This window comes from Glycine soja, chromosome 8 (assembly GCF_004193775.1).
Source record: "Glycine soja cultivar W05 chromosome 8, ASM419377v2, whole genome shotgun sequence".
NCBI classification, from domain to species: domain Eukaryota; kingdom Viridiplantae; phylum Streptophyta; class Magnoliopsida; order Fabales; family Fabaceae; genus Glycine; species Glycine soja.
In genome coordinates this window covers 26,920,412-26,933,129 of record NC_041009.1, presented here as the reverse complement: position 1 = coordinate 26,933,129, position 12,718 = coordinate 26,920,412, and the positions used below count along the sequence as shown (strand labels likewise).

Genomic DNA, 12,718 nt, shown 5'->3' with positions numbered 1-12,718 from the left:
GATGTGTGTGTTGGGAGAGAATTTAATTGAATTTGGAGAAGCCCAATCCAATTAAATTTTGGACCAGCCTAAGGGGGAGGTGAACATTTGCTTGCTACACCCCATTGCACATCAATATAGTCACACTTTGTGCATGTCTTCATGCTTTGCATGCCTTATGACACCTAAGCACACTTAGTGGAGAATCTTGGATTTGATCTCGATTAGTGGGCTGAACCATAGCTGAAATTCACTAATCATAATTAGTGAAATTTTGGCTCCAAAATTTGGCTCCACAAATTTAAATTCAAATTCAAGTTAAATTTGAATAGAAATTTAAATTTCCCTTCAAATTTTGTGTAACACTTAGGCTTTAAATGAGGCCTTGTGTGTGCATTTTGGAAACTTTGATCATTTAAGAAATTAGACTTCAAAGTTCAGACCTCATTCTCCCTCTCTCTCTCTCAAAATTTTGTTCCCGTCTCTCCCTCTCCCTCCACTCATCTTTTCCTACCTTCAAGCTCTTATCCATGGCTTCCTATGGTGGTGAGCTTGTTCTTGACTCATCTTCGCCTTGACGTGGCATCTCAAATCACTTTTTCTCCTTCTCCATTCCGCTGCCATTGATCTTCAAGAAGCAAAGGACTCCATTGATGAAGAAGATTCAAGGCCTACAAGCTCTACATGGAGCTACGTTATGGAAGGTAATATATTTTATCCTCTGAATTGTTTATTTACGTAAGCGATGCTATAGTGAGGCATTCACGTTGAAGGCTTGTGTTGTGGCTGAAATTTGGATTCAAATATTAGTGCTTTGTAACAAGTGTATCCATTATATATCCACATGATGAATGTGTCAAGCATGTGATTGATAGTTTGCTAATCTAGATAAAAATATAAAAACCATGGAAAGCTAAGGAGTGTTGTGGAAGCAGTGCACTTAGAGGTGGTAGATATCGGACATGATCAGAGGCATGGATCACTTCCTTGGGTATCCCAGTTATGCGTGGATGCCTACCTAACTTATGCTTTTGTGTAGTTTTCACACCAGGTTGGGTGTTAGAGATGATTGCTCTAAGTCTAGGACCTTTACTTTTATATGTGGTTTGTTCTGGGTAGGCCTAGGCTTCAGTGCTTTTGATATGTGTATTTTCAATCGTCTAGTTTTTCTCATATGCAGTTGTACCCTGGGGTTGTACATGTTACTTACTCAAGGAAAACTTATGCAAGTTTTTATGTTTTAATAAATTGGATATGTGTTGTTACTTTTATTCCGCTTTAATTATTTTAGAAGTATGCTTCTAAGAAAAATTGTGTTACATTTTCTTTTCGAAAAGATGAAGAGTCATTTTATCTGTTACAAGGTATTAACTTTGGAAAGAAACCTAGGAAAAGTTTAAAAAATTCTCAAAAATTCCAATTCACATTCTTTAGTTTTGCATGTTTGTGAAAATTAAATGGATTAACACTCTTTATAAAATAAAGAAATGAATTAGTTAAGGTATAATCATAGTGTTAGAAGTTAGTGTGTTGCATTTATTGTTTGTGAAAAACTAAAGGATTAATGCTCTTTAAAAATAAATAAATGAATTAATTAAGGTATAATCACAATCTTAGAAGTTAGGGTGTTACAGGCGCCATCTATTGTAAAACGCATGTTTGATACTTCCAATTGTCATCCATATGTTGCATAAGACCATGAAGTTTAGGGAAGCTTAGTGGCAGTGTTGGGCCCTAGTGTTAGATGTGTGAGATCAAATTGCAGACTAGGAGACCATGAGCGGTGTTTGCTAGTGAACTACACGTGGTGGTCGTGTAGGTTTTTGTGTGGGACTTTAATGTCCATTGTGTGTGGCTTTCAAGGAGCGAAGGACTTACCCCTTAAACAAAATTTTTCATGTTCGGATGACAAGCATTAGGAGGGATCTCTGCTTGTGGGTTAGCATCTTTAAGTGTCAAAGGATCCTTCTGAGAGTTCTTCACAGGGTTCTTGTTTAGTAAGTTCGCTTCTGTCGGCATATATACCTTCTTGATGGCACAATTATTTCACAGGGCTTGGGTAGAAGACTACTCTAAGACTTAGGTTTTTCCACCTTTTTGTATTGATATTAGTAGACCTAGGCTTTGGGAACTTTTATATGTTTTCAGTTACCTTATTTACTTACCATTTACCTTTTTGATACTTATATGTTGTACATGATACTTATCTTTCCACCATGACACATACTTTACCTTTGATACTTATTTACTTATGTTTGGTGGCCATGGAGGCTCATCTCTCGGACCTTTATATATACACATGATGTTATTAAAAATGTATGGTATATATTTAAAGTTTAACTATTTTATTATGTATAACGCTCGTGGCTTTAAATGAAACAACATTTTGTAAATACGCATGTTCCACATGAATGCAAAAATAGATCACTTTTTTTCAAGTTGATATCTTTCATTAAAAGAAAAGGTGTAGAAGCCCTTGCGAAAAGTTTTATTTCTTAGAAAATTTACCTTATCTTATCGTATTTTGTTATGACGTTTATGAAAAGGATTTCAACTCACTTGTTTATAAAGATGAATAAAAGGTATTCACTACTAGAAAAAAACATCTTCGATGACGGTTCTTTGAAACATTTAACAATGGTTTTGAAACACCTTTTGAAGCTAACGTCGTGGAATAACTTTCCACAACGATTCCTTAACCATCTTAGAATGGGAGATTCAAGTAAAAACCGTCTTAGAAGCGTAACTTTCTAAGATGGTTTTACGTGAAAACTATTTTAGAATGTATTTTTTAAAAAAATTAAGGATTCTAAGACGATTTTTATGTAAAAACCATCTTAAAATGTAATTTATTTAATAAAAATTTGAAAAATGAAGGATTCTAACCGTCTTAGAAATTTCTAAGCCGGTTTTTGGGAAAATCGTCTTAAAATATTTTTTTAAAAAAAATTAAGAAAACATTAAGGATTCTAAGATGGTTTTCGGAAAAACCGTCTTAGAAGGTAGACTTTCTAAGACGATTTTTCAGATAATCGTCTTAGAATGTCTTTTTTAAAAAAAATAAAAAAATTAAAAGCATTGAGGCATTTGAATGTTTTTTTTATCTCACACCCCTTAAGCTAGAGCCTCTAAGACTTGGAGTCTAGCTAATGCACAGACCAACTTTACCATATACTAAAATTTAATTCTTAATGATAAATAACGGAAACAACAAGATCAAACTCTTGAATAAAAATGAGTAATTGTCAATTAATACAGCCCTCTATTGAATTAAAATATGTAGTGGAAATGAGTAGCTTGTTACTAATAAGGAGTAACAAGAGAAAGAATTTCTTACTTGCTTTCCAGAAAACAAGATGAGATGGAATGGAGTGATCATAAGTAGCAACAGATAAGTAATCAACTCCTGCAATAGAAATTGAATTAGTGCAATAAAAACTTTAACAAGAAAAAAAGTATGACTACAATAAATTGGAACAGCAAAAGAATTCCACTGAAGTTGCTCCCTTGTACAAGATATCAAAATTGAATTAAAATATGTAGTGGGTTTGCATGCCAAGTTGCTATTTTTATATCTTGAATAAGAGAACAAATAGAGAGTGAAGCAAAATGCCCTACGATATAAACCTTTTTATTTAAATTTCCATTCAAAACCTTCCCCGCCCTTGCATTTCCTCCATATAAAGGTTAGTAAATGGTGTTTACCAAGGGCCAATAACTGGCCAACTACTTAAAATCTCATTCTTTTTTCTTCTACACTTATATCTTAACATATTTAAGCTTGCGAATGGCACTACTAAGACGAATACAATCTTCTAAGATATTTACTGTGAAGGAAAATCTAGCATTTACACGCATAAGAAATTTTGAATTAATCGGAAAATAATAAAAACCAGACTAATTGATGTGCCATCATTTTCTTCTATTTCCTAAACCCTTTTTGCACCATTTTAATTACTGATTGGTCTTAATTGTCAATAATCAGACAGTTTTATTATTTGGGCTCATTTAGCTAATTTGATGTTTTTAATCTAATTTCAAGAATTAATGAAACATTGGGCTTAATCCGGATTTTGGTTATGGACTTGAAGAGGGCAAATAAAGCAGCGCTTACCTTAGTTAATTTCTAATTAGGAAATTTCGCAATTTTATTTTATGTTGTTCAGTGTTTATTTTGTTTTGGGCCAGAGTATTGTAATAGGGCTCAGTGACTTTGAGTGACTCTTTTTAAATAGCAGCCTTGGGATTCGTGAAGGTGATTCTGTTATGCTATTCATTATTCAGAGCTTTTGTTTTAGGGTTTTACGTTTTCTGCTTTGATGCTACTGTTCACGTAATGCAATTTTACATTTTCTGCTTCTAATTACAATTTCGTTCTTGTTTCTTCTTCTACTTTCAATTTCGTTTATGTCCCATTTACGTTTCTGTTCATTTACATTTCTGTTCGTTTACATTTCTGCTTCATGTTTCATTTACGTTTTCTGTTTGAATCTATGGAAGGCTAAATATTTTGGTGTTTTTTCCTTTTGAGGACGAAGCCCAGCTCTCTTTGAGGTTTCGTTTATAATGTGGTTTCCTGGCAATTTTCCCTTCACCAGTTAACCCAAATTCGTGAACATTAATCAGTGCACGCTTCGTGTTCGATTAATTGCTTCTGAGCCTAACTTGTGTTCATGCTTAATGGACGAAGGGCTAACTAGTGTATGTGGTGCCTAATCACGTATTGACAACCCTAAGTTGATTTTCGCTTAGTAAATTGAAATAGGGTTGGATTAAGTGGTTAACTGTTAGGGACAAATTCTCCATGACCCAGGATAAAAGAATGGCTTCTGAATCAAAGGAAACAACCCGTTTTTAATATTAGTAGTTTCATATTCCAGTTTACTTATTCTGCTCTTTAATCACAAAATAAACAAACCCCCCAATCGTTACTGTCACTATGCAAGTATATTATGAACATTTGGTTTGTCATTGCTCGTTGGGAAATGACCTAGGATCACTTCCTAGTTACTGCATTTTCATGTTTATTTGATTAGGGTACGGCCTCGATCACTAATATATATATATATCATATTCATTCAATACACAGTATGGAACAGTTCAAAAACAAGTATACATACTAGTAATGTTTTTATCTCGTGGAACATCAACCAAAAGTGCAAGGCCTATGAATAGAACAAATAGTGTATCACATGTCGACATCCAAAATAATTTGTTATCAACAAAAAACAGTATTTCAAAAAACCCCCAACAAAAAATAGAAATAATCAGAGTTTCTTGAACACTCACCTTCCAAGTTCAAACACTAAATAACCCCCTCCAGAACAAATGCCGCCACCCACAGATCTTGCCACCACCGTCTCCGCCACTCCACAACCACCAATCCCAATCCCTAAATACCCCCTTCCCCACAAAAAACCCTAACCACCCCCACCATAGAACCCTTCCCTCAAACACCACCACTGTTCCAAGTACTACAGGCCAGTTTCCTGTGTTGGCAGTGTCATCGTCGCTGACGGTGTGCACCGTGTCATCGTAATCAGGGGTGTTTGACGTGTCGTACCTACTCCTCGATGTGCCATTCGTGTTCCAGTTCAGCTATTCCAAAATGCCGAAGGCAAGCGGATCGTCATCCATGATCCAGTGTTCCTGCCCTTCGTGCCACCCACGATGCTGCAACCGTGGACTGGGAAGGCACCACCAAAGGGCAAGAAGAGCAAGAAGGTTCCTCACTGCTTGACCACATCGACTTCTACATCGAGGTCTCCACCACTGCCCGACTCAGCAATGACGCCCTCGTCCTTGTCAATGTCGTCGAGGGCATCTGCATCCAGACCCATGCCATCATCCGCCAGTGCTAGATCAAGTGCCTCACCCCCTCCCAGTGTCAAATCGTGAGAGATGAGAATGAGACCAAAAAGAGACGAGAGAGATACTTGTTGGCTATAGCAACATCGGATGGAGAAGAATCATTTGTTGAGTATTGAGGATTTAGGAATTTGTTTCTTTACTAATTTAGGGTTTCACTCAAAACAGAGAAAACAACAGAGAGAAAGCGAGAATAAGAGAGAGAGAGAGAGAGAGAGAAAGGGCTAGTGTGTTGCCCGATAAGAGAGAGAGAGAGAAAGAGAGAAAAAGCATAACCATTCAATTAACGTCTTTGTACAGGGTTCAATTACGAGGATTATTCAAAAACTGTCTTCATTATTAATGAACTTAATTACAATATTGTCATCGCATTGTCTTTAAAGATGGTTTTTGCCAACTATCTTTGTTGGCATGTCTTAATAAATAATTTTTGTAGAAATTATTTAAAGTGTATTTATAAACCCATGTTTTAGGGTGTCACAGTGTTGAAAAATTCAGTTCCTTGCGGGGAGGTAAAAATGATAGAATGAGAGAGCTTTGAGAGAAGAAAGCAAAAGAGAGCACTAAGGTTATTAAAGGAAATGACCGTGTCTCTTTAGATATAAGAATTGCTCACAACTTACAAAGAAAGAAGGAAAGAGGGAATGGTCTCTCCTCACTAAAACCCGTATGACCCAAACATAAAAGCCCAACATAACTTAATCCACTACTCATAAACAACATAACCCATTCATTTGATTTATATTTTATTATTCAACAACATAAAATAAATTTATTTTTCTTGCAATTTAATTAAAATCAGTTACCGTGTATTTAGAAAATCATGATGTTACATTGAATACTTGAATTTATTAGGAGAAGAAAGTATGATTTACTCTTATTTGTTTCACTTTATACTACTAATAAAAAAAATACATGAGTTGATATATATTAATTACAATAAACATAAATATTTTTTTTTCAAGAGAGTATTATGACCATTTTCTTTAGAGTGTTAGTTAACAAAACAAATACATTAATAGAATGTATTTATTAAAATATAAAATTTGTTGTTTATCTTTTAATATATTTAAAAATTTATTAGATACTTTTTTTATCAGTATTTATTAGATATTATTAATACCCATTGACCAATATTATAATTAAGCATTTCCTGTGAACACTTTTTAGAGAGACGAGCAAAATGGACCCTGCCATGATAACACATTAATTGTTCCTTTATCATCAAATGAAGGAAAAGAAATCAGGCACATAATGTATACTATTACTAAACAAAACAGAAGGAGAAACTACCATAACATATATGGACATCGGTACCACCGACATATCTAAGCTTGTAGCGAAAATGTCCGAAATAATATTCTCAAAAGTTTACATGAAACTCTCCGAAAAATTGTCCCAAAAAAATTACATGAAAAATAATTTTGTAAATTAATAAAGAGGATAGAACAAAATATTCAGTAGTAAAAAAAAAAGGACCATCGTGAACATGAGATAACAAATGGACATGAAATCCAACTAAGTAGGATACTCTCTCTAATCAATGCCGTATGTGGCAAGTAACTGCCTTAAAAAACGCTTGGCTTCATGTAAGGAAAGAACAACATCGTATATTAATGAAACCATAAAGAAAACCATGGGCGAATAAATTCCACCCTTGCCTACAGCCCCACAGATTTTTTTTTTTTGATAAAGCACAAAATCTTATTTATTATTCACAGTAAAAAAAAAAAAAAACATAGTAGTGTGTGGCTCCTTAATTCAGGGAATTCCAATGTGCTTTATGACAACAGAAGCTTATGTCCCTATATATGTGTCAAATTGCACGAAGTTCTACTCCTCCGGTTGCTTATGTGTTACGAATTACACAATTGAAACGCCTTATTCTTACTTGGCTTCTTCTTAACGATTTTTATTCTCTTAAGTTTTAACCAAGCCACTCATTTTACTTCTATACCCTTTCCTCTCACCACCAGTCATAAAATTCCCATCTCATGGCTCAACTTGTAATTCACCTCTGCATGCATGGCAATTCTCAAACCCCAAATACTGCCAAGATCATCAGCCCCTCTTCTCTACTTACCGGAAAATAGTAAAAGATAAAAAAAAAACAAAAAATAAATAAATAAAGAAGAAAACCACTACATTGCAAAACCAATGGATCAATGAGCAAATGAACGTTTCATTACCACCCCTGACTAGCTAATTTCACTTGGTTCCTTAGTTTGTGCTAATAAATACCCCCGGAATAGCTATTGTACCATACACAGTCACCATGAAGTTGAGTTGCAATGGGTGTCGCATTCTCCGCAAAGGTTGTGGTGAGGATTGTGCCATAAGGCCATGCCTCGAGTGGATCAACACTCCTCAGGCCCAAGCCAACGCTACCCTCTTCCTTGCCAAATTCTATGGTCGTGCTGGCTTGGTCAACCTCATCGATTCTGCCCCACAACACAATGGACCTGGTAAGTTCAACATTTACGTTTATTTCATTTTTGGAAAGATAATTGGGGATGTAAAATCGTATCCAGCCCCCTCCGAGACTTCAATTATTACAATTTTATTGTTTACTATTAGTTCTCCCTCTTAAAGAAATTTTGAGCTAAATTGAGTTTTCGTAAGTAAGAATTCAAGTAGCAACTCGTTGGAAACTGCTTCTCCATACTACCGTTTTCATCCTAAAAGGAAAGATTCGGTCTCACCTTACATTTTTTTCTTACAATTGATTTAATTAATATATTTTTCCATGTTTTCGGTGAATTTACATTTTTCATTTTATTTGTCTCGGAGTCAAACTATAGCGACCATATACGTTTTGTTGTTTTATTGATAAAAAAATATACGTTTTGTTTTTACATTCAATAATAAGAGGAAGAAGAACGGATTAGTTTAGTTTAATCATTATTTTTTAATTTCTTAAAAACTGTTTTAACAAAAATGCTATTAATTATTTATATCTCGAAAAAGATTACAATGATTGTACATTTTCAGCTGTATTCAAGTCACTATTGTATGAGGCATGTGGGAGAATTGCGAATCCGACATTTGGGTCAGTGGGCTTGTTTTGGACCGGTGAGTGGGCCCAATGCCAAGCTGCCGTTGATGCTGTGCTAGCTGGGTCCCAGATCAAGGTCGTGGGAGCTTCCGATTCGCAGGGGATTGCGACACATGGCGACGAGCATGTTGCCCAAATCCTTGGCATTCGCCACGTGTCCAAAGATGCTGAAATGGACCATGTGAAAGGAAGAGCCAAGAAGATCAAGAGATCTAGGACAGTGATCAAGCCAAAGCCACAAGTGAGTTCAATTGACTCGGCTGCGATGTTGAAGCTGACTTGGAGCCGTGAGCCAGGAGGGTCCGAGGGTGATAGTGAGGAAACTGTGGAAGCTATGTTGGTGAGCCAAAACAAGCCGAGTCGTAATGGTGGAGTTGAGATGGATTTGGATCTCACTCTCGGCTAGGCTTCTACTGTTAGTGAAGTGTTGCTACCAAATCAATTTAGTAATAGAAAATAGCGTTGTTTTTAATATTTTGTTTTATATTTTACTCAAAAAGTATTTTGTTTTATTCGGCATTTGTATGTTTTTCTTCCGTGAAACAGGATCATTGGGCATAGCCAAATGTAAATGTTGTTGGGGATTTAAGGTAGTGTATGTTGTTGTTTGGAGCATAAACTCATTTAATAGTCCTATTTTTTTCAATTAAAGAAATTTATGATAGGTTCCTAATATTTGAAAAATTTATCCTTAGGCATGTCATGTGTTGTGCCAAAATTAAAAATTTAATTTAAAGGAAAAATTTATTTTGAACCAAACGTAAAAAACAGATATTTACCTGGGATCAAAAATATATTTAGGCCGATAAAAAATAAATAAAATATTTCCACCAATAAATATTCTAGGAAAATCTGTGATTTGTTTAGGATAATAAATGTTCTCATTAACTATCCTATTCTTTTATATTGAAGTCAAGTGGGTGTTTAGATTAATGTTGATCTTATTTGTTTTGAAATTCAATAATAATAGGTAAATAACAAATTCATAAATACATTGAAATGACACTCGTTATTATATTATTATATCAATTGGTTTAATGATATAAATTAGTAGTATTGAATACTGGTAATGATGTTATCATATTTATAAATGAAAGGATAATTAATGTCACTCGCTTTTTTTTTCATGGTTTACCATCAACAAATATTTAATGCTTCTAATGAAAAGGAAATCTCTTAAGTTAAATAGAAAAAAAATGGTCAAAGTACTTTGAAAAAAATGGTCAATAAAATTGCTATAACTATTAATGGTTACACAGAAACATCCATTATTTCTTTGACGAGCTTCATCAGAATCAGAAGTTGATTGCCCTTCCATAATTTTTTTTGTGTGGAAAAAACAAATGCCCGAGGAAAAAAAAAGGGGGAATAATTAAACAAAAATAGTTAATGAACATAAGCTACTCTTGAATCATCCATGAACAACATAAATGAAAGAAAATGACACTACTAGAAAATAAACTTTTAACATCGGTTGTTTTTTACTTTCAATATCAGTTTTTAACCACCGGCGTTAACATTATCAATGTTAACATCAGTTTTTTGAAAACCGATGTTAACAAACACTACACGACATCGGTTATTTATGAAAACCGATGTCGTATAATAAGAAATATACAAAAAAAAGAAAAAACTACAAAAAAAAACATCGATTTTGGTTAAAATCGATGTCGTAAAGTACACAACAACATCGGTTTTAAAAAAATTGATGTTGAATTATGTATTCTAAAGTGTTTTTTACATCGGTTTTAGACCAACCGATGTTGCTTTTTGCAAAAAAATAATAATATTTTATTTGTTTTTACAATAACCAACCAGAACCTTCCATGATTTTCTCCAAAGAGAACCCTTTATGTATAGCATACTTAAACAAAGAGAATAAAAACATAGTTTTTGGATGTGCTTTCTTTTAATTGAACTTTTAAAAATTGCATCAATATATAATAGAAGGGAGAAAAGTAGTAAGAAAAATAGCATTGAAATTCTAACCAAAAACCATATTTTCAAGCAGTTAATCATTTACAAAAAAACCTGTTTTAGTTGAGTACAAAGAAATGCCTAAATGAATCTCATTAGTACATTCAACTAATGGAGTAATATGTTACCTTAAACACCTGACCATAGACATGTTACTCACGTGCTAATGGAGTAATATATTTGTGCATGTATAAAAGGCCACGTTTATACAAGTATAAAAGGCCATCCTAGAAGACACCAAACCATATCTAAGTTAACATTAAGAAGTCTAGATTTCTTTAGAAAAAGCAAGTAATCTGATTAATGTTCAAACTTCCAGAAAATTTGGTTGACCTAAGCGAAAAATGACAGATTATTGACAACCAAGGAAGTGTAAAAGCATTGAGTCATATATAATGTACATACCAAGAGTATTAGGTGTAGTGGGTGCCACATGCCTCCATCTTAATGTCTGTTCCATGAATTTAAGTTTATCTTTTGCCTCTGAATACTTCTCAAGATCATCTACATTTTGAATTGATGTCCGAAGAAACCTGGAACTAGTGTGGGGATCATGTTCGAGATATAGTAGATTTAACATCAAAGAGAGTAATATTGAGAATAGCCTACTTACTTGACATTATCAAGCTCAAAACAATGAAGATTTATACAAGATCAAGTTACTTATTGTCTACTACCCACAAAAAGCTTGAGTTTCCCTATGAGTTGCATTTTTAGATCCACCTTTCTTTTCATAATCATAAAGAATAACATTAAAGTCACAAAGAATGACCCAAGGACGCCATTATTATAACTATATATCTTCATAAAGTCTTAACCCATATGTCTAAGACCTGGAATTTGGTGTAATTTACTAATGTTTTTGAAAGGAAATAGTAATATATTATTTGACACACATTTTTCAGCACACATTTATTATTATTATTATTATTATTATTATTATTATTATTATTATTATTATTATTATTATTATTATTATTATTATTATCACATAATTTAAAACAAATTATACTAGCAACATGGTTTTATTTAAATTATGCTACTAGTATCTCATGTATCACATAAGAACATTGAATAAGGAGTCAATCACTCACAGTTGTTTGTCAAATGCCAATTGATTTTCCAAGTAATTCATGCTCTTTCAAGAACAATAGTTCTCCATGTATGGGTAGAAAATGTTGTGGCTTCACAATTCTTAGTACCTCCTCATGTAGAAATACATTTGTCTTCAATAATATGTCATATCAAAGACAAAAACCATACAAGGATACAAATAAAAAGACATCATCTTAGTACCTATCAACTTTTTTTATGATCCAGGTCCTCCTTTCTCGGCTATCTATCAGACACCATTGGTGTCACTAATCTTTTTTTTTGGCCTATTTCACTTAAACTAAACACCCTTATTTTCACTCCACCCACTTCTCATCTATTTCTATTTACTTTCTTTCTTTCTTTTTTCTTATTTTCATCCATCTTATTTCTTACTTATTTTTTTCATCCTACCAAACACAATGTAATAATTTTAAAACTATGGACTCAACTAAATATTTAAAGTATATAGGATTAGGACCAAAAATTAAAAAATATTGTAGAATGAAAACCTTTCCAATTGATGTAATCATAAAAAAAGGCATTCAAATTTATGATAGAAAGGTTACCCAACCCTATGTTCAAACTAGTGGGAAGGGGTTGCTACTGTGGCATGAAAGATGTATCAACCCTGTAGTTTGGCTGCTCCCATTGTTCAATATAAAAAGGACATGGTCAATATATGGTTTGAAGCATAAACCTAGACATGTTCCTAGCTAAAGTGGGCTAAATCAGTCAATTCAAATG

The 12,718-nt window shown here is 33.6% G+C and overlaps 1 protein-coding gene across 1 annotated transcript; it reads left to right on the top strand.

The window, feature by feature from the left end:
• The first annotated feature begins 7,973 nt into the window (after positions 1 to 7,973).
• On the top strand, positions 7,974 to 9,525 carry LOC114424519 (LOB domain-containing protein 41-like). Its single transcript, XM_028391377.1, has 2 exons — positions 7,974 to 8,312; positions 8,839 to 9,525. Exons 1-2 carry the CDS (start codon positions 8,123 to 8,125, stop codon positions 9,306 to 9,308), a joined length of 660 nt encoding a protein of 219 aa, XP_028247178.1. The 5' UTR covers positions 7,974 to 8,122; the 3' UTR covers positions 9,309 to 9,525.
• The last annotated feature ends 3,193 nt before the right edge of the window (positions 9,526 to 12,718 follow it).

Coding starts and splice junctions, on each gene's coding strand:
- LOC114424519 (XM_028391377.1), top strand. CDS start 8,123: ATGAAGTTGAGTTGCAATGGGTGTCGCATTCTCCGCAAAGGTTGTGGT. Junction 8,313..8,838: donor CCCACAACACAATGGACCTG/GTAAGTTCAACA, acceptor GTACATTTTCAG/CTGTATTCAAGTCACTATTG.